At 42.2% G+C, this 23,504-nt stretch overlaps 1 protein-coding gene across 1 annotated transcript in view; it reads right to left on the reverse strand.

Annotated features, from left to right (window-relative positions):
- Window positions 1-2,541: 2,541 nt before the first annotated feature.
- runx3 (RUNX family transcription factor 3) overlaps window positions 2,542-23,504 on the reverse strand; it is a 65,295-nt gene continuing 44,332 nt past the window's right edge. Inside the window, exons 4-5 of the mRNA XM_080211738.1 lie at window positions 23,042-23,212; window positions 2,542-8,292 (exon numbers count right to left, since the gene is read on the reverse strand). Coding sequence (XP_080067864.1) covers window positions 7,769-8,292; window positions 23,042-23,212 — 695 coding nt within the window. The 3' untranslated portion in view covers window positions 2,542-7,768. The remainder of the gene's footprint in view (window positions 8,293-23,041; window positions 23,213-23,504) is intronic.

Genomic DNA, 23,504 nt, shown 5'->3' on the forward strand with positions numbered 1-23,504 from the left:
TTTGCATAGAGTGTAGTTTGTATAGTGGGTAGTTTGTATGCTGTGTTATTTAGTATGGGGGTAGTTTGTATAATGTGTTGTTTGTATAGTGTGGTGTTTGTATAGTGTATAGTTTGTATAGTGTGTTAGTTGTATACTGTGGTGTTAGTTGTATACTGTGATGTTTGTATAGAGTGTTGTGGGCAACAAGGTGGCACAGTGGTTAGCACTGCTGCCTCACAGTGCCAGGGACCTGGGTTCAATTCCTGCTTGGGTCACTGTCTGTATGGAGTTTGTACATTCTCCCTGTGTCTCTGTGGGTTTCTTCTGGGTGCTCTGGTTTCCTCACACACCCCAAAGATGTGCAATTTAGGTGAATTGGCCATGATAAGTTCTCCCTCAGTGTACCCAAACAGGTGTTGGAATGTGGCGACCAGGGGATCATTTCATTTGAAGTGTGAATGTAAGCCTACTTGTGACTAATAAATAAAAAAAATAAACTTGTCCGTATAGTGTGTTGTTTGTATATGCTGTTTTATCCTTGTTTCTTACGCAGATTCAAGTCTCAATTTTTAAACTGTTCCAAATAGTGCATGCCTCCACATTTGGTGGGCAGATTATGTTGGCTGAGATGAAGTCACTGTTAGCATTTTAAAAAAAAAACTTCATTCAAGTTCATCGGTCACCTAAGAGCAGGAAAATTTGATATTTATGACGATACCGTGGGGTTTACATAACATTTCCATGGTATTTTAAGGAGGGTCTTCCTTTTTTCAACTGCTTCTTTATTTAAACCTGAGATTGTGACCATTCTGAATTTTGGGTGGTCCTTGGTAGAAATTGACCCAGCTGCTCAGTTATACTGTGCTGATCTTTTAGTCCCTTCCAGTCCTTCATTAGACCACACTTGAAAGCACTATGAATAGCACTGGTCTGTACATTATGAAAAGAGTTATGGGGACATTGAAGAAGGTACAAATAGACAATTCCAATACTTAGAGGCGACGCTTATCAGGAAAGGCTGGAGAGGAAGAGGCTCTATTTTTTCTGGAAAAGAGAAGGCTGAGGGCTGACCTAATAGAGGTTTAAAGGTAATGAAAATGTTTGATTGGCTAGACATAAAGAAAATGTTTCCACTTGTGGGGTGTCCAAAATTAGAAGTCATAGATATAAATTTACCAGTAAATGCAACAGAATTCAAGAGAAACTTCCTTGCCAAAGGAGTGGTTAGAAAGATGTGCAGGTTGGCCATGCTAAATTGCCCCTTAGTGTCAGGGGAGCTAGCTAGGATAAATGCATGCGGTTATGAGGAGACGGTCTGGGTGGGATTTTGGATTGGATGCAGACTCAATGGGCTGAATGGCCTCCTTCTGCATTGTAGGGATTCTATGATTCCATCAATGGGGAACACATTGTCACAGCGAATAGCTGAAGCTAAAACAATGGATGCTCTTAAGGTGAATCCCAATAAGTACATGAGAGAGAAAGGAATGGAAGGATACGTTGAAAGGTTTGCGTGAAACATAAATGCCAACATTCACCATTTGGGCTGAATGGCTTGTTTCTGTGTTGTAAACTCAGTCAGGCTCTTGAATAATAAGAGGAACTTCCCTATAGCAAGCAGCTGCATTCATAATGGTTGACAGGTCTTTGTAACAGGTCTCCTTCTATTATTGAAATCAAAATCAAGAAATAAAGATCCATATAAAAATAATTTCATTGTTATCTTTATTTTGCCGAATATTATAAGATTTTTAAACATTTTATCTGGGGAAAAGTGTGTTAGGACAAATTACTGTGAGCCACGTTCCAAGCTTCAGGACATTTTACAGGAATGTGGCACTAATAAAGGCCAGAAATCAGAGTCCCTGTTCTCAGCGTATCCGGTTTATGACTCAGAGAGATTTGCCAGATTACCATCTAACAGTCAACAGTGTTAAGATACTCAAAGAGTGACACAGTGGTTAGCACTGCTGCCTCACAGCACCAGGGACCTGGGTTCAATTCCAGCCTTGGGTAACTGTGTGGAGTTTGCACATTCTTCCCATATCTGCATGGGTTTCCTCTGGGCGCTCCAGTTTCCATGCCCAATTGCCTCTTAGTATCAGGGAGGTTAGCAGGGTAAATATGTGGGGTTACGGTGCAGACTCGATGGGCCAAATGGCCTCTTTATGCACTGTAAGAATTCAATGGGCAGAATTTCCCTGTCCCAGCCACCATGGACAGACCTGTACAAAGGTCTATTGACCTCGGGTGGGAATATCTGGCCCTGGGATGAGGGCAGCCGGAAAATCCCGCCCTATGATTCTATGAAGGGATGAGAAACAAATGGATCTAAACCACTCTCCATTCCCCCAACCCCTGAAACCAACTTCCTAATGGTGCCAGTGAAAGGAGAATAGTGACCCAAATATTTAGACCAATACGGCTCAGGATGAGGCCACTCGGCCTGACAGGTCAGTGCTAGAAATTGACGCATCTGGCTAGTTAAACGGCACTGGGAAATCAATGGAGAAAGGTTCAAGATGCTCAAGGGGATCAATTCAAACTCTGAGGCTGAAATTATTATATCAGAAAAAGGCCATTTTTTATTGAAGCACAAGCCTTAAATCCAGTGATTAATCAAGAGAACAAAATGAAAAACATCTTGACCAAATATAATCTATGTTGTACATGAATTCTAAGTACAGTAATTCCATTTCAATGACATTTTTAAAGTTATTTTACAACATCAAACCATCAAAAGCAGATTTCTTTTCATTTTATTAATGTTAGAAGAAAGCAATTACTTCATACAGACAAAGCATATAGCAGTGACAGAGTTGACTTGCAGAAGTATACTCTTAAAACAAAACAGGCAGCAGTTTCGTTGCATACGGTAATATATCGCAAGCATTCCATTGTTTCGCTATGTTTATAGAATGTACATTTACATGTAGAACATGGTTATCTTACAGAATTGAATTCTCCTCAATTTTTTTAGGCTGATATCTTCAAGCGTGGAAATCTAGGCCAAAAGTAAAGATATCTTTTCAACAAAAAAAAGAATCACAGAATCATACATCATCACCTCTCCTCCCCTAGAAGATACCTTCATTGATCTTGGTAGAGGTACACACTGGGTCCTCAAAAGCAAGCCCAACTCGATATCAGTATTTTGGAAGAGATCTCTTGCAACTATTCAGTGACATCAAAAAATTACAAACTCAAATCAGGATCCAAAAAAAATAAGTGCATTTGACATTTTCATTGGCGATATATAATATATATAATTCCGCTTTGTTGGCTTAATGCCAGTGCTGGGTTCTGTAAGATTTCTGTCTTGTTCAAATAGAACTGAAGATAACTTTGGATTTCCCAATCCACCCCCGCTGTACACAGTAATGGCCACCAAATATCTCAACTGCCAACGACCTGTGAGATTATCTGAACACCTATCCTGTAGCTTCTACTTAAAATATTCCTGCAAATTTCTGGTTGACTGCACATTAGAGGGTGCAGTCACCCTCCATTGTGACTGAAGGGTGACTGCCTACCCTCCAGTCACAATGGGGCAGGCTGGGCAGGTGTGGGGGGAATGGGGGGGGTGGGCTGAGTGATGGGGGCAGTGCAGAAACTGTGGCCAGGCAGCTGTTAGCAACCATTAGATGCTGGTCCCCAATAACGGATAACTTGTAGAATTATGCGGCACAGAACGAGGCCATTTGGCCCAACAAATCGGTGCCAGAAACCACACAGTGCTCTTAAAAAGGCCAAGCGTGTCAACTCAAACTGGATAATGGAAAGTGGCCAAAAGTGGGGCAGCTGCTTTAAGCTTGTTAAATGGCCATGCCTTTGGTTTTTTGATGGCTCAATTGACCGTTACCAAACAAGGGATTTCCTATCCCATGCCCCCATTGTGACTCACTGTACTGAGTCAACTGAAAAACCCACTTGTGAGGAACAAGTTTGTAACATTTGATACGTCTGAACAAATTGATATGGTACTTAACCTTCCAGGTTGCTGCCTGCAGCCTACTCACAGCTTAGCGTAGAATTGTCATTTCTCGAGTCAGAAAAAAAAATTCCAATCTTTTAAAAAGCACAGCTTGGCAGATAATTAATCTTTCGAAAAACAAATATATTCAATTATTAAATAGGATGGAATCGTACTGACACAAACGTAAAAGTGTGTAACCCGACACCCTTGTATAAGTGCTACTGCTTAATCCAAATAAGATACATCTGTACAGAAATATAAATGTCTGTATGTGGACAGCTTCCAGCTCCCACTCTTAATAAATAAATTACAAAGGCGACTTTATGCTTAAAAGAGATAAGCCGGAAAAAGTTAAGCAGGCACTGTTTATTTTAAAGAGGCAGGTCTGCTTTGGACCTTCTGAAGCTACAAGGCTGTATTCAACAAGGTTATTTTTTGCTTCTCTTTTTGGAAAATAAATATATTTATACCAAAGGTATGCAATAAAAACCATTGGCTAAAAAATGTACTGCTTTAGGTCAACCAAATAACATTGGTGGGTGAACATATTACTTGTAACAACATCTTGAATGTCAAAACAGTTTTCACATGATTTGAAATGTACCCTTCAGCGAGTGTTGTCCCAGTCTAAATCCATGCTTAAGGAATAAGGAACAATGGAATACTGTTTACTATTCACCCTGTAAAACCTTTAATACCTACTTGCACTTAAGTGAGATCGTCCCCGCCTTCCACAAATGACGAAGTATTGTTTGCCACGTAGCAGCATTATCCATAGCATGCAATGGGTAGTTGTCGTGGCATCTATATCTTATCTGAACTTTCATTATGAATCGTACTTTATTGAATTCCAACGACAAAGGTCTTTGAATGTTCAGAGAGATACTGCAATCACGAAAGTTTCATGATCTATACCTGACAACATTAAAATATACCTAACTGAGGATTTAAAGGGCACCATCTTCTTTGTAAGAAATGTATTGAGAAATTGAAAGGTTGGCCATTTATAATTGACCTTAAAAATTGTTTACAAAGGCTTAAAAACGTTGATTGAATCAACATGGATTTCACGTTAGACATTCAGAATGAAAATCTTACTCATTGTCAGTGCGCAAGCTCCATGAAGAATCAAACAGAATTGGGAATCAAGAATAAAGCAAATAACTTTTGAAGTTTTTGTTGGATTTTAGTTCCCCAAATGTGACTGGATGATTTCAAAGCACAGGTGCAACAAAGCTTCCAATTTTTCACCTTACATATTGAAAATAATCCCTGAAAGAACAGATTCACAGCCATATTATTGATGGGAAAGGGTCAATTGGGGCCCACAAACTATATATATCATTTTGGCTGCCAATGGCTACTTACAAATAATTTCCAGTTAAACCACAACGTACTATAATGTCTGTGTGGAGTTTGCCACTTTCTTCTGCATGGGTTTCATCCAGGTGTTCTGGTTTGCTCCCACAGTCCAAAGATCTGCAGGTTAGGTGGACTGGCCATGCTAAGTTGCCCTTTAATGTCCTTGGATGTGCAAGTTAGGGGGCTTAGCAGGGTAAACTTGTGAGGTTACGGGGAAAGACCTGGGTGGGATTGTTGTCGGTATAGACTTGATGGGCTGAATGACCTGCTTCTGCACTGTAGGGATTCTATGAATCTATTCTACGATTCTATGATCAGTGTTTTACAGGGCAATTTCAGGTAGACACTACACACCTTCAGAATGCTGAAAAAATGAATTCATTGGGCAAAGAAACTGGAAGGTTTCCTTTTAGGTAGTGTATAAGTGTATATCTTGTCATGCTATCGTACGTACGCTGAGTGTAAAAAAATTGTGATGCCTGTTTGAAACATGGAACTAAATGGAATGAAGTTAGGATGATAGAAATAAATGTGAAAATAAATTTAAAGATAGCCCTCATTTAGTAACAATGTTTGCCACTTACTGGTCTGTTCAATAAGGATTATTCTGGATAACCAAGATTGCGGTGTATCATTTTTGTTAAATCATCTTAATCAGAAGTATTGCTTTTTCGTAAATGATTAGCAATGCTTCACTTTACAGTTATGTGAACAATCACAAATCTGAGGAAAGAACCACAAGGCTACACTGTTATTACTTGACGAAGTACTTACACTTGGTCAATTAATTTTTAACCATTTGGTGTAACCATTCAGTGGTTATTGAGTGTGAAGGATGGATGATCAACTGAAAGCTTCATTGTAACGCTGCTTTTGGAATACATACTACACGTGCACATTAGCCACGCAAGGGTCATAGAGGACAGAGGCAATCCCAAGTAATGCGCCATTAAATTGTTACCCTGCTATTACCATAAGCGCATCTGTGTCTTATCTGAACATTCATCAAGAATTGTACTTTATTGAATTCCGAAGACAAATGTCTTTAAATGTTCAGGGCAATCACAAATCTACCAACTGTTTACTGTTTCACCAGCTGATGATAATATGCCTCCGTGCATTTCAAATTGTAGGTAACAATGAGTGAAATCATTACTTGGGCTCTAATTCAACCTGCTCCTGGGGTCCATCTCAGCATATATTTAGTTTCTGTCAATTTAGTGGTAAATATGAAGCAATATTCTATTTATAAATGTAACAAGGACATTTGCAGTTCATTTGTGGTGAATAACTCAAAGATTAAAATGAACAGTGTTTGCCAGTATCGTATTCAGTACTGCAGTTGAAGAGTGTCCTAAATCAGCACACACAGCTCACCCTAAGGTGTGCAATAAAACCAATATCCACAGTTATTTCATGAATATAACTCTGCTCATTGGGGAACAAAGATGTAAGTAGGTATCTTTAAGTATGCCAAATTGCTATTCCAAAACATTTCTTACACACATACAATACATCATACAGGTTTTCAGAAACATTTCTAAGTGTGTCCTTTGGTTGGGACCTAGGTTTGGGCTTGGTCTTCGTCCATCACACACAGACTGTAAACTGAAGTACCTGGACTTGGATGACTTCCAAACATGAAGGCCTAATGCTATTATAATCTTTTGGCTCATGCACAACTGCCTCATTTGTAACAAGAAAAGTAACGGGCACAAGAACATCAAAATATAATTTTCCAAAATTTAACTCAACAATCGCTTGATAAAGTCTTGTGGTCCTTATTTTCAGTTGTTGGTCTTCATGAGAACTTCAGCATGGCTTGTTAGAACTTCTGATAAAATACACACAAGTTTTGTGCGTGTTCTAAAGGTAAGAGTGGATGACTTCAGGATTCTTCTACCCTTTACATAGTAGTCGATTAGAAGAGGCCAATCAGATTTTTGATACTGCGGTGGCAATTTTGTGCAGGTTAAGAAAACGCACTGTCACTTCAATTGAGTTTAAAAACACAAGCGCCAAAACACCATGTATGGTCCCACCATAGCAGAAAACAATCATGTATCCACATAGCCAATCACAATTCCATAACTGCAATTGACCAACAAACAATGGTTGCGAGAGGCTAAAATGTTAATTATATCCAACCTATGCCAATATGTTTATTTGTTAAATGCGATGGTTATCATCTTTGGTTGGAAGTCATTTTGACTTAGAGGCTATTTGGCCAATATAAGATGAACTGATTATTTTCCACCATGGCTCACCATTTGTCAATATGTACATACAATAAAAACCTTTAATCAAAAATCATACTCTATACATGGACAAATCAAGATCTTTTCTTTCCACTACTCTGCCAGCTACAGCTAGAATTAATTAATGTACACAGGGAGAAGGTTTTCTTGAATTTTGAACAATTACTGTTGCTCGTGCATTTTTGGTTTTCTAATAAGGCCTCCAGACTGACTCGTCCATTCGCCCTGTGGTACTCATTGCTGTTGGAGAATTGCTCTGGCTGCCATCGGCATCCACAACATCATTCTGATTGGCCAAATTGGGATTCATGAGTGTGCTCCCACTAGATGCACTGGTGCAAGAAGGCAGCATTCTGGTGGGTGAGCGCTCTCCTCCTGCAACCATGGAAAATTGGTATGATCCAGCTGAGGTGCCATAGTAGAGATGGTACGGTGAGACGCTGGTCTGAAAGGGTCCACTTTGGTTCTGGGCTGATCCAGGATAAGGTGGTGGCAGATAGGTATGGTACCGGGCTGTGGCTGCCATGCCTGTCATGCTAATGCCCCCAATGCCACCGGTGGATGGAGTGGTGGCGTAGGTGAAGGCAGCGGCAGACATAGCGCCAGGGTAGTTCATGCGAGGATCTGAAAAACGGGATTCTGTGAGCGAAGATAGTCCAGGAAACTGGCGTTCAAATTGGCGAGGATCTGCGAATGGGTTGATGTCTGAGGTGCCTAAGAGGGAAAGAAATAAATTAAAGTAAATGCTCCAAGGTCAAGGCCATTTCAAATTCAGCTTTCTATAAAATATTGTTGGAGAAACTGTAGGCAGAATTTTCCAGGGAATCGTAGCAAGCGGGACACGGACCATCCAAAGGTTTGTTGACTTTGGGCGGGATTTTCCAGCTATTTCACCTATTTTTAACCTGCTCAACCTGGAAGATCCCACCCTATATTTTACATATTACAATTAAACCCATACCACCAAGGCCCTCTCAGATGGGCGATAAAGATCCCGTAGTAGCATTCAAAAAAGAGCAGTCAAATTCTCTCAGCGCCCTGGCCAATTTTTAATCCAGAGATGTGCAGGTTAGGTGAATTGGCCATGCCAAACTGCCTCTAGTGACTATCGCAGAATGCTAAACAGTGCAATTTAAAAATATATATATTATTTGGAATGCACTTTCTAAACTTTTATAATTTTTATCTCATTAAAATTTATAGGAGTTTAGAAAGTGCATTCTGAATAATATCGTAATATTATTTTTAAAAATTGCACTGTTTCGGGCGCAGCAAAGTCAACTTTGTCAACTGCTTCTCTGGGTTAGTGGGGTAAATACATGGGGTTACGGGAATAGGGCTTGAGTGGGATTGTTGTCAGTGCTTGCTTGATGGGCTGAATGGCCTTCTGCGCTGTAGGGATTCTATGATTCTCATCCCTTAATCAAAGCGATTGGTCATCTATCTCACTCTTGGGCGTGGGCAATTAGATTCCCTTCAATAGGATAGTGGACTGCATTTGGAAAAAAAACTCTCTTTTAATGGCTGGTGCTGTAGAGACATTTTGATTAATTTCTGAGTATAGGAGAGTTAAATTTTTATAAAAATGAAGTCAAAACAGAAGAAAGGAAGTAGTATTTCACTGAACTGTGGATAACTCCCTTTGTTTTTTCCTAAATCTGGAATTGTTTGTGTTCAGTTCAGCACCATTTGGAAATGATTGTAAAATCCAGCTGCATCATTCAAAAGTGAGTATAAACACGCTCATCTTATATTATAACCTGCTGCTGAATAAAGGCCTTGTGAGCGCAGAACTCTGCACAAACAATCAGAAAGGGCTTCGGCGTTGAGCAATGCTACTGGTCAATGAAGGACTGCTAAACCCAAACAGGAAAGTCTCCAGCCAAAATGCTGAGTCACAAAGCCAAGCAACAGACTGTGTACTACTGCTGGAAACCTCTTGACTCCAATGATTTTCCATGCGGAATGGCTTCCACAACTAGAAAAGGGCTGTCTGTCATTCTGCAGGATCTGTGTATCTCCGGAGTCATTCCAAATGGCCAAAAACTAACCAAAATATCTCAGCTGGTTAAATGTGACTGTTTTCAGTCTCATTTCTCCTGGCTATTTATTACGTCATGCAACCGTATATCATAATTTGCTTCTTTTTAAATTATCAAACCAATTCCTATCTACTTGGCCATTTTTTGATGTAGACTGGGTTTCTTTCTGTCTTCCAGATTTTAATCATACTGCGCCGAAATCACCAACAGAAATTTACCACCCCATTCCCCTGCAATCCTGAGATGAGCCAACCATTGGAAGGGTGGAGCACTCACCTGTTCCAGGTGGGAGGTGCTTTTAATATGTCAATTGGGATTGTATGATGCCCGTTACAGAGGTGATGGCCTAGTGGTACTATCGTTAGGCTATTAATCCAGAGACACAGCTAATATTCTGGGGAACCAAGTTCGAATCCCACCCTGGTGGAATTTGAATTCAATATAAAAGTTTTGGAGTTAAGAACCATGACCATGAAACCATTGCCAATTGTCAGAAAAAACCTATGTGCTTCACTAGCGTCCTTTAGGGAAGGAAATCTGCCATCCTTAACTGGTCTGGCTTACACGTGACTCCAGAGCCACAGCAATGGTTGACTCTCAACTGCCCTCCAAGCGCAACTAGCGAAGGGCATTAAAATGCTGGCCAGCCAAGCGATGCCCATATCCCATGAATGAATAATAATTAAAAAAAAAGGACTTTAGTTGCCACTTTGAGACATAACTAGCAGGCTGGTACAGTCACTTGGAGGAACAGAGACAGTCAGTTTAAAATGATTCTTGTCAGGCCATGAGCAGTGCTTCCTGTCAGGATCATCTGGGCCATTGCCAGCCCAGCCTCCGCTATGAATTGCATCAACTCCAGAAATCTGAAATATTCGACTTTCATCATCTGGATTCTGTGGAGAAGCCAAACTGAGATTGCAACAGTTCAACCCCCATCTTCTCCTCAGGCCACTTGGTCTCCAGATTGACAAAGAAATAAATGTGGATGTACAGAGAGGCAAAGGCAAATTGTACCCATGACTGAATTGTGACAGTGAGTTCTGTGTTCATCAGTGATACTGTGTTAAAAGTCAGAGACTAACTCACCCAATGGGGAACTGATAGGCTCGGGTGCCCACCCAGTTTTACTCTCCATTGAAGCCGATGGGTGTCTGTACTCTACCTGATCCTCTGGTTTCCTGCCCGCCTGGTTTGGATAAAATTACCCCTGAGGTATCATAGAATCGTAGAATCCCTACAGTGCCTAAGGAGGCCATTTGGCCTGTCGAATCTGCACTGATAACAATCCCACCCTATCCCCGTAACCCCACTATTTACCCTGCTAATCCCCCTGACACTTAAGGGGAAATTTAGCATGGCCAATCAACCTAACCTGCACATCTTTGGACTGTGAGAGGAAACTGGAGCTTTGGAGGAAACCCACGCAGACACAGGGAGAACATGCAAACAGTCACACAGCCAGTCACAATCAAATTGCATTTATTTTTGTGTGGTGGAAATCTGGTTAACACACCAGATGAACAGAAGGAAAAATAAATGCAATTTGACTGAGACTGTGTGGAGTTTGCATGTTCTCCCTGTCCATGTCTGCGTGGGTTTCCTCTGAGTGCTCGAGTTTCCTCCTGCACTCCAAAGAGGTGTGGGTTAGGTGGATTGACCACGCTAAATTGCTCCTTGGTGTCAGGGGGATTAGCAGGGTAAACATGTGGGCCTACAGGAATAGGGCCTAGATGGGATTGTTGTTGGTGCAGGTTTGATGGACCGAATGGCCTGCTTCTGCACTGTGTTCTATGATTTAGAGAAGACTACGGCTTCAGAAGCTCTGATTATAGTTGAAAAAACTGCTACAAGCTATTAGCTGCTTTTCTATTTATGTTAAATCGAGGAGCTGCAGAGTACTTTTCACTCAAAACACACCAGCTTCAAGCCAAAGGTTCCACATAAAATAAGTCTGGTGTGCAACGACCCCCACCTGGGCAAGTAGTGAAATCATTTAAGTCAATTTTGCGTTCCCAATTTCCAGGCAGGTAGCTATATTTACAAGGAGTGAACTGGGGTCACAAGAGTTGCGACTAATATCTCCGCACATTTGCTTAGCATTACTGGGGCCAGTGCACTTATCGAGAGGATGGTAGGAGGTCACCCCTGTGCAATAAGATTGTATTAAGGTTAACTGGCAAAGTCTGGTCACGGAGTTGTTGGAAATAGCGTCATCCAATATAACTCAACGCCAAAACATTTTTGTAAAGAATTTTCAGCACTGACGCGTCACGCAACAAGTAAAAGAACAATGGCTCAACTGATGTCCTTAAATTGTAATTTAGCAATATTTTGACAGAATTGCAAGGCAAATTTTAGGGGGTTTTTTAAATCAGGCTGGCTGTATGTGCATTGTAAGCAGTTGAGCTCCTGCGTTAAACTATAATTCCTATCGAGTATGCCAACACCTCAATCTGACTCCTTTGGCATGCACACACCATTTGCTACGGGGCAGACTTGAGATGGTTTACAACAGTATAATTAAATGATGATATGAAGTCTGAATTTTAGGGTGGACTGAGAGGTGTGAGACAGTAATTTAAAGAAAATTACTGCTTCTGGTAATCAAAGGGCTGAACAGCAAGAAATAACGAATTACAGTGAACCCTTTCATCTCTGATTAAGCACCCACGTGCAGGTAATGAGTGTTACAAAACCGAAAGGGTTTGTTTGTTTTTCAAATGTATTTACCTCATCCCTTCCCAATTTTGTTTAGCCCACTAGGTGCTATGAGCCATTCCCTGGCTGTATTTAAAGCAGTTGTGCAAGAGTAGCCTTGGGATGACTCACTCAATAATTTCTCCACCCTGTGGGGAACGCATGAAATTTTCTTTGCTGTGGGCAGGATTTGTTACCGGAAATGGTTGTTGACCTGCTCTCTATAATTGTTACCGTGGTCACCATGACAGGCTGTCCAGAGAAAGGGGAGATATTACAAGATTCCTTATCTAAATACAACAACCTCTTCCAGCCTACAACTGTCCCCAGTTAACTGGCCTCTTGCTCATCCCCAATTTTATGGCCATGTCTTCCATTGCCTAGGCACTGGGGTGGCAAAGTGGTGTTGTCATTTTTTTTCTGGTAATCCAGAGACCCAGGGCAAGATCTGGGCACCCGGATTCAAATCCCACCACAGCAAATGGTGACATTTGAATTGAATCATAGAATCCCTACAGTGCAAGCCCATCCAGCCTGCACCTTCAACAATCCCACTCAGGTCCTATCCCTGGAGAATCAATGGGCTAAATGGCCTCCTTCTGCACTGCTGATTCTATGACAACAATCCCACCCAGGCCCTATCTCCGTAACCCCACATATTTACCCTGCTAATCTCCATGACACTAAGGGGCAATTTAGCATGGTCAATCAACCTAACCCACACATCTTTGGACTATGGGAGGAAAACCACGCAGACACGGGGAGAATGTATGAACTCCACACTGCCACCCACCCAAGGCTGGAATCAAACGGGGATCCCTGCCGCTGTGAGGCTAACTATTTGTCACCGTGCTGGAATTAAAAGTCTAATGATGACCAAGAAACCATTGTTGTAAAAAACCATCTGGTTCACTAACGTCCTTTAGGGAAGGAAATCTGCCGTCCTTACCCGGTCTGGCCTAAATTTGACTCCAGACCCATTGCAATGTGTGTGGTTGACTCTCAGATGCTCTGAAATGGAGGGCAGTCAGGGATGGTCCAACCAGCGGTGCCCACATCCCATGGATAAAATACAACAAGCTCTGGACCTGCCTCCTCTTCCATTCCATCTTTTTTTTTCTCCTTTAAAATGCTCCTTAATACCCACCTTTTTAACCAAGCTTCGTTGATTCATGCCACTCTGTGTTAAATTTTATTTGGTAAAGCTTCTATGAAGCCTCCTGGGATGTGTCACTATGTGGGTTACATAAATGCAAGTTGTTGTTAACTGAAGAATCGGTGTTGAGTAACATGATCATTAACAGGGTATGTTTGAAGCCATAATGCTTGTGTAGATGTTCCAATATGAGATGGTTCTACTTGAACATGCTGTAGCTGACTGTTTCTTTCCAGTCTAACATATCTTTTAATTACTGCAGAATACAGGTTACAAGTGATCCAAATTCGGCCTATTGTCTCAGAGAATTACAGAATCCCAACAGTGCGGAAAGAGGCCATTCAACCCATCGAGTCTGTACCATCTCTTCAACAAAACAGCCCACCCTGGCTAAATCTCTGTCCTAACTCTGTAACCTCATGCATTTACCCTGCTCATCCCCCTAAGCTGCACATCTTGGGACACGAAGGGGCAATTTAGCCTGACCAATCCACCTAACCTGCACATCTTTGGATTGGGAGGAAACCAAAGCACCCGGAGGAAACCCACACAGACAGGGGAAGAAGCGCAAACTCCACACAGTCGCCCAAGGCCAGAATTGAACGCAAGTCCCTGGTGTTGTAAAGCAACAGTACTAATCACTGTGCCACCAGATTGTGTGCAACTTAGTAAGTCGTTTTGTCAGCTGTGTTTCAACTCACATCACGTCCCTTTCTCTATCACTCTGTGCTCGCTGACCTACAGTAGTTCCCAGTCAAACAACAAAACGTTAATTTTAAAATTCTCATCTTTGTTTTCAGATCCCTCGTGGCCCTGCTCCTCCCTATTTCTGTAATCTCCCCAAACCCCTGAGATACCAGCACTCCTCTAGCTCTGGCCCCTTGTGCATTCCTGATCACAAATGTCTCACAATTGATGGCAATACCTTCAGTTCCCCAGAATCAAAATCCTGGAATTCCTTCCTAACCACCTCTGCTTCTATACCTTACTTTCCTCCTTTAAGACACTTCTATCCTCTTTAACCAAGCTGCTAGTCATCTGATTTACTAAAAAGGGTGGCACAGTAGCACAGCAGTTAGCACTGCTGCTTCACAGCTCTAGGGTCCTAGGTTCGATTCCCAGCTCAGGTCACTGTCTGTGTGGAGTTTGCATATTCTTCTCGTGTCTGTGTGGGTTTCCTCTGGGTACTCTGGTTTTCTCTCATGGTCCAAAGATGTGCAGGTTAGATTGATTGGCCATGCTAAGAAATTGTCCCTTAGTGTCCAGGGATGCGTAGGTTGGAGGGATTAGTGGGTACAATATACAGGGATATGGGGGTAGAGCCTGTGTGGGCTTGTATTTGGTGCAGACTCAAAGGGCCTCTTTCTGCACTGTAGGGTTCTATGATCTCCTTATGTAGCTCAGAGTCACACTTTTTCCAATAATGCTCTGATTAAGTGCTTTAGGATATTTTGTTATATTAAAGGCGCTATATAAATCTAAGTGATATATGGTTGCCAAGCCTGATTGTTAGTCTGGATCAATCACTTGCCTCAGACCTGACAAATTTTCACGTCATTGTAGCCATCACATCTTTTCAAGTTTCACCTCTTGTGGAGTTCCTGACAATCTTGGACATTTCTATTAGCTGGCTCTTAGTGAACTATTCTGCAGTGACGTAATAAATGATCATTCCAAAGGCAGCTATTCAAAAGCTGTACGCGACTTTGGAAACAACTGTTATCAGGGCGATTTGGTAAATAAATCACATTATCAGCACACGCCAGTTCAGGGAGCTTTGCCAAATTGGCTCATGTTCTGAACTCAGCACAGGGTCACAGTTACATTTGGTGATATCTTTTTTAAATCAGCCAAAGAACTGCCAGTTTCTCAAAATGCACTAATCTTGGGTAATTACAGTCGGTAATTCTGTCGAGAAATAGAGCTGAAACTGCTCTTTTTAGACTTGTAGAATCCTACTGTGCAGAAGGCGGCCATTCGGCCCATCGAGTCTGCACCGACCACAATCCCATCCAGGCCCTAACCCCATTACCCCTATGCATTTACTCCAGCTGGTCCTTCAAAGCTCTTCTTTATTAAAAGCCAGTTAAAAAAGAAACATCTTTTCTGTGCAACCTACAATAGAGAGAGATTAATGCGAGATGAGAACAAATGGTCATTTAAACACCAGGACGTCAAGGCTGTGAGTTGGATGCTAGCACTGGCAGGTTTTTGCTTCTGACCAGGTCACAGCGCACACATGTGAGTTACACACAAGCCGTCAGATAAATACCTTACTTAGACTGGTTAACAGAATGGTAACTATAACTTAACCACATTGGTCACTGGCCCATTTTGTGGAAATAACCTCTTGAGTTTAGTCAGACAACCAATTCCACTGTTTTGGCTCCCACCCAGTTAGACATTCAAACCCCGTGTTCACTTTTAGTTTGAATCTTATGTTACTTTTCTCTTAGTAAATGTTTAATTCGAGGAAGTATTTATGCAATGAGAACGGAGATTATTTTTTGGACAGGCTCTTCCGCACGTGTGTGTGCACACACACAGACTGAGATACACACGCACAGATCCACACACATATTGAGGTACACACATACACATGCTGAAGTACACACACACTCACTGACTGAGGGATACATGCATAGACACAGTGTAGCTTTCAGAAGAAAGAAAAATAGGTTCTAGAATTTCCATACCCTCTGTTAATGTTGCTCTGGAGGCAATGTATGAGCACATGATCTTGAGCAGGGAATGAATGGAACTAATTCTCCACTTTCATCTCACCTGGCTGTACAGCAGTATTGACAAATTCTCCTGTGGCGAGCCTGAAGCCAAATGCCAGTCTTAACTCTGGTCCCCCTGTTCTATTGCTTTAACATTTCTCACACTTACAAGCTCATTTTATTCAGGAGAGAAACAAAGACTTTCCATCCCTTTTTCACCCCAGATCCTAGTGAAGAACTCCCGATTACATTCAGAGTGCCCTCCAGATTATCTTTGCTCTATTACTGAGGATACATTCAAACTGAGGTGTGGTGCTAGTGTATGTATGCTGACCAGTCAGTGAAAAGTGGTGAGTGCACCCTCGGCTTGGACTGAACTCAAGCTAAGGTTCTGGAGGTGATTGTAGTGTCTTAACCCTTTACTCTGGCATGAGGCAAAAGGAATATATCCTGAGAAAGGATATTCCATTCCACTTTTTATGTAAGCATAATTTGAAGTTCTGAGCTGACAATCATAGAATCCTACAGTGCAGAGGAGGGCATTTGGTCCATTGAGTCTGCACTGACCACAATCCTACTCAGACCCTATCCCATAATCCCATGCATTTACCCTAGCTAGTCCCCCTGACACTGACGGGCAATTTAGCATGGCCAATCCTCCTAACCAGAGCACCCGGGGGAAACCCATGCAGACACGGGGAGAATGCGCAAACTCAACAGTCACCCAAGCCCAGGAATTGAACCTGGGTCCCTGGTACCTGTGAGCCAGCAGTGCTAACTACTGTGCCACCGTGCCACCCAAGTGTGCAGTGCTTTGGACAGGGAAGTGAGAGAGTGTGGGTGAGGGGGTTTGTGTGCAGTAACATTGATCTGCTTTGGAAAAGCTCCAGGGGTTCTGAAACGTTTCTGCTTTCGGTTGAAGTTGTCAGGTTTTCGGTATTGCACTAGCTGTGAAAGAACGTGCCTCCTCCTCCTCCGAGTTATTGATCAAATGCCGTCCTTCTTTCTTTTAGCTGGATTGAACCAACGCTGCCTATCTGATTCACAGAGTGACAGACACATTGGCAGGAGCGCCGTAAAAAGCAAAAGGAAAACTATTCCTGACAACACATACCCAAATGTGATTAACAATTGTGAGAAGGCAATTCTCTGATAATGTAATAGCCTGGGCTTCACATGCCCCTTAGCCGGGCATGTTTTCGATGGGGGGGTGGGGGATAGTGCCTGCTTGTCAAAACTCGCCATCCTTCTCCCCTCCCTAAGCTGCCCCCAACACTCTCTGCCCAATACCCCGGACTTATCTTGTCCTAGGATCCATGGGCCTTCTTGTTGGGAACGCTTACAGTCTAGCAACGGCCACTATTGCAATCTTGGCATTGCCAGGACTACTGGAGGTGCTGGCCAATTGGATTGGCAGCTCCCAAGGGCAGGATCTCCTCCTCAGAGAGGGGCAGAGGTCCCATTGGCCGCAGTGTCTAATGGTGTGGAGACTTTGCTTCAGGGGTGGGGTGGGCAAGCGAGCTATCTGCATCCCTGTAATACACCGCCTAATATTTAGGAATTCTTCCCATTAAACCTCATTGATTCAAAAGGTATATTTTGACTACATGTGTGATTTTTTTTTTAAAAAATTAACTATTTGCAAATGGATCAGCAAAGGGGAGATTGTTCTGTTAGCTACTACAAAATGGTCAAACCAAAAATGTAACAATATTGGGTCCATCATATTTTTGCTAACTCTTTATTGGGACAATAGAAAAGTAATCCCATCACCCTGTATGTTTCTCTGCTCCAAGTGTCGAACCACTTTCACAACTCTTCCTTGATCTTGTCTCCTAATCATTAAAATTCTGGCCTAAGAAGTGCAACTGAGATATTAGTGAATGAATGCCACGGGATGACAGTAATTTGCTACCTTAGCAGAAGTGGTTTCACTGGCAGGTGAGAAGGGGCTGAGCCAGGGCCAGTGAGGCCCAAACTTTCCTTGTTAGGCCTGGAGCAGATTTCTGCTCTCCTCAGCCCCACAAGGGAAAGTTTCAAACTTACCCTACAGGGTCCGGCTTTCATTCAATCTAGGGTGGCCACCTGATGAAGGAGCAGTGTTCTGAAAGCTCGTGATTCCATATCAACCTGCTGGACTTTAACTTGATGTTGTGAGACTTCTTATTAGGGTAGCCATGGTAGGACATTCGCTCATTCAGCTGTTTAAATAGTCTCTGGGATGCAAATCCACTTTATGTGGACTCTGATTTGCATCAAAGTATCTGCCTGGGGTTGGGTGCCATGGGGTGCAAATGGACCCCTTTAGTATTGGCTCCAGCCTCTGCTGATTTATTCTAGGCAGAAGAGTTAAAATTTCCCCTCGAGTCACTGTGCTGTGTCCACTGTGAGTCTGTGCTTGGAAGTTTAAGCGTGCCCAGCAGGCACAGTGGCATCACTGTTAATTCCAACCATATTTCTAGCATGGGTGGCCTCCCTGGAGATGTACTCTGCATGTTCCTGTGACTGTGCTCTGCTGGGTACAAACTTAATCAACCTCAGCTGTGGCTTGGTGCATTTGCAACAGGCTCTCACAGGATGGAAAATTCTAGAAGTCACACAATCTACGCCGGAATCACTCATAAAGCCAGTTTTGCCTGAATAAGGCTTCTCCGAACACTTCTCCGGGACTGATCCTACTGGCCATCCACGCTGCGTTGAGATCTGAGAATTTGGAGTCCAGCCAAATCTCCATCCACTGCAGCAGGATGGGAAAATCCTGTCGGCATGAATGGCCATAACATTCCGGCCTACATGTTTTAAACTCTGTCGCAGGATTTCAATCCGCACTGCCAGTCTAAGAACACATGGCACATAAGCTGAGCATCTGGGTTCGAATCCCACCACGGCAGATGGTGAAACTTGAATTCAATAAAATAATCTGGGAGTAAAAGTCATGTGACTGACTTGAAGGGGAAATGAGTTCTCTGGGCTCTCCTAAGGTCACTTCATGAATGGAGAATTGTTTTTTTTCCATTTGTCCATCTATTTTCATATGTAACAAAGTAGGAAAGTGCTGTATGATGTCTGGTAGGGTAGTCAGATCCAGACTATTGGTGCCAATGGTTTGCAGCATTGTTTACTTGCTAAAAATAGCTCTGACAATATGAAAATGTGGCCAGTTCATTATAGTTAGCCATACCATAACCACACTCAGACCTTAAAAGATCTTGAAAGTGGATGCAATATTCTTTGGAGGCAATGTGTTACTCACAAGCAGAGAAGAAAGCTAAATAATAACAAGAGCTGGACCTAATTAAAGAACCGGAGAAGAAATCCTGAAATTGGATTTGTGGAATATGGCACAAATTTTAATTCCTGTCTCGCTTTAATGGAACTACTATTATGAGTTGCAATCTATGTGGTTTTTAGTCTGTTTTGTAATAAGACCACAGACCTGTGCCAGAACACCCTGGCTGTTCTTCTGAGTTTCCATAACTGCACACTGTTTGTATTTTTGCTTTGGGGGTGACACCTAAAACAATCTCCACCAGTTAAAGTGTTGTCCATTACTTTTGGCAATAGGAGTGGACAATGACCACGCCCGTCATCTTAAAGCAGCTACTGACCTTTTTAAACAAAGTTCACATCTCTGTTACAATAATGAACAGGGAAACACAACACTGACTGCTAATGTTAGCAACAATTATTACTAACCTACCATCTTTTTTCAAACCAAATCATCAAGCCGCAAGTTCCATAAAGATGAAGAAGCCTATTTGGCCCATTGAAGCCTATTTGTCTAAAAATACTCCCTGGCATAGCATCCAACTGCCCCCTAAAAGATTTTCCACTTCACTATCTGACACCTAACTCCAAACCATGTGACCATTCTTTGCAGCAAAATTAACTTGTTTTTAATTTGTCTTTCCTTGTCCTAATGTCACGGATTGCTTTGAGATATTGTTTCTTCATATCATGGCAGGGTGGCACAGTGAATATAAGAACATAAGAAATAGGAGCAGGAGTAGGCCACCTAGCCCTTCGAGCCTGCCCCGCCATTCAATAAGATGATGGCTGATCTGAAGCGGATCAGTTCCACTTTCCCGCTTTCTCCCCGTAACCCTTAATTCCCTTGTCTATCAGAAATCTATCTACCTGTGACTTAAATATATTCAACGAGGTAGCCTCCACCACTTCAATGGGCAAAGAATTCCAGAGGTTCACCACCCTTTCACCAGCAGTTAGCACTGCTGCCTCACAGCTGCCAGGGACCTAAGTTCAATTCCCAGCTTGGGATATTGTCTGTGCGGAGTCTGTACATTCTCCCTGTGTCTGCATAGGTTTCCTCTGGGTGCTCAGGTTTCCTCCCACAGTCCAAAAGACGTGCTGGTTAGGTGCACTGGCCAAGCTAAATTCTTCCTCAGTGTGAATGAACAGGTGCTGGAGTTTGGCGACTATGGGAGTTTCACAGTAATTTCATTGCAGTGTTAATGTAAGACACTAATAAATAAATGCGATGCAATGTATCAGCTTATATCCTTTTAAGGTCAACTGTTTTCAAGTCTAGAATGCACAGATTTTTACTCTCTTTCCTGATGACTCAGTCCTATGACACTGGAGGTCTATCCCAAGGTTTCTTTCCATAATTTTAACTGTTGCTCACTTAACCTCCCATCTCATCCTGACCCCCATCTCCTTCCAAACTTTTTTTCCTTCATTTTCAATCAGAGCTCCTTGTCTCCAGGACAGTGGGTGGTAGGTGTAATGACTTCAATCAGGCCACTGAGGTTGGCCTATTGGAACATGATCTCCCTGATTAAGGAGTCAATTGACTGGCTAATCAGGGAGTCTTCCTTGTATTTAACTGGGAGTGTCACTTCCTCTGGCACTCCCAAAGGTAGAATGTTGACTGATAGCACTGTGTGTACCACTGTTGGAATTGTAGATAAAGGGATTTTGGATGAAGGCACTTCTACCTCTGAAGATTTATTACAGTAGAATGATCTATATATTTTTCCATGAGCAAAGATTTGCAGGTTAGGTGGATTGGTCATGCTAAAATATCCCTTAGTGTCCCAAGATGTGTAGGAACTGTCATTTCTGCTCTACAATCACTTGTAAGAAGCTTATTCAATTTTTCTGATCTTCTTCAAAGAGTTTATTCTCACGAGCTGATTAAGAAAACACACTTGGAATGTGTGATAGAGATTTGAATATTAAGGAGACAAAGAATTTTAATCAACATCCAGTTGGTAAGAAAGTGGACATTCTATATTAAGAGCCACAGCAGATGACATTTGTTTGATTTTCCTTGTTCCTATTTATATGAAATTTGAAATCACATTATGAAACCTTGTGATTTTTAATTTCATCACATTGCAAAATTTGCTCGAATGGGAAGAATGTGCCAGCATTCTGTGACTCCTCATGAAGGTGCGCTTTAGTCATAGAATCATAGAATCCTGCTGTGCAGAAGGAAGCCATTCGGCCCATCGAGGCTGCACCAACAACAATCCCACCCAAGCCCTATCCCCATAACCCACGTATTTACCCTGCTAGTCTCCCTGACACAAAGGGGCAATTTTGCACAACCAATCTGCCTAACCTGCACATCTTTGGACATCTTATTCTGGCTGGATTTATTTGAAAAAGAATTCTCCTTTTTCCATATTAGGTCTGTATTGCTCCACTGAAGGTGTGTTTGTTTTCTCAATGTAAAAAGAAATTTGTTTGATCCCCACCTTCCAGCCTAATTGTTTTAACTGGAAACGCACTAAAGTGGGTGTGTTTGTCGTTAAGTAAAAATGCACGCGTGGGAGTATATTACTGGCAGCAGGAGAGCAGCAACATGGACAAGGCATGAGTAGTCAAGCATTCCATTGCAAATATATCTCAAGGTCAACAGTTACACTGTCCCATAAGTGCATTACGTCCTGCTTAGCTTATTCCTTCAGGAAACATTGTACTTTATAATTGTGAAAGATTATTGCATAAAGATTATTGAGCCCTGTGCAGGAAAACAAGCCTAATGGCTGGTAGTATATAATAACCAAACACAAGTGGCCTTTAAGACTTTTTTCAGTTTAGTTTGATATGTAAGCATACTGATGTCATTAAACCAGCATAATATTTGCATGTGACATCATAAAAATGTAGCAAAAATGGCATTGGGCGGCATGGTGACACAGTGGTTAGCATTGCTGCCTCACAGTGCCGGGGACCCGGTTCGATTCCCAGCTTGGGTCACTGTCTGCATGGAATCTGCACATTCTCCCTGTGTTTGCAGAGGTTTCCTCCGGGTGCTCTGATTTCCTCCCACAGTCCAAAAGACGTGCTGGTTAGGTGTATTGGCCACAGTAAGTTCTGCCTCAGCGTACACGAACAGGCGCTGGAGTGTGGTGACCAGAAGATTTTCACAGTGACTTCATTGCAGTGTTTATGTAAGCCTAATCTGCGACTAATAGATAAAATTTCCTGTCAGGTAACTTAGAATCCCTACAGTGTACTCAGCCCATTGAGTCTTCACTAGCCACAATCCCATCCAGATTCTATCCCTGCAACACCACGTAATTACCCTGCAAGCCCTCCTGACGCTAAGGAACAACTTAGCTTGGCCAATCAACCTAACCTGCACATCTTTGGACTGTGGGAGGAATCCGGAGCATCCAAAGAAAACCCATGCAAGTCACAAGAACACTGAAAGCTTCTCATGACCAGGGCAAAAGTAAGTGTTTTATTGTAATTCGTGACTATGCTTTCCTACATTAATTAATTTTGATGATGCATCATTTTGTGGGAATATTTTACTTCTCTGAATTTCGCAGAGATATTCCCAAGGGCACATTTATGGTTCCACTCACCCTGCATCTGTGTTTGAGTTTGTGGGCTGAAGTGGGTGGGCACACCCAGAGGTCGCGGGCTGGGAGTTGATGGACCAACCCTCATAGTCTGGCGATATCTTTCCAATTCACTCAGACGATCCGAGAAGAGTGTGCCAGGTTTCGTCTGGTCTTCGAGCTTTTGTCTATGTCCTGTAATGAAAAATAAATATATCACATTAAAATGTTTTAGTCTCTTTGCTTCTGCTTCATGGTCATCCACATCTCTAGCCTCTACCAGTTAACATTAAACCTTCTGCTGTACGAACATGTGAAAGGAAAAATAAATCTTTATCATGAGGTAGCAGGAGTTGGGGAGAGGAGGGCAAATTGGCATCCTTTATAGTAAAAATTAAAATTAAAGACCGAGACTTTCTTGTCCAGATTCAAACAAAATATGGACATCTTTTATTATTTTACTGTCTTTCAAATAGCTTCTTATTGC

Source organism: Carcharhinus amblyrhynchos, chromosome 24, assembly GCF_965287045.1.
Source record: "Carcharhinus amblyrhynchos chromosome 24, sCarAmb.v2.hapA, whole genome shotgun sequence".
Taxonomy (NCBI): domain Eukaryota; kingdom Metazoa; phylum Chordata; class Chondrichthyes; order Carcharhiniformes; family Carcharhinidae; genus Carcharhinus; species Carcharhinus amblyrhynchos.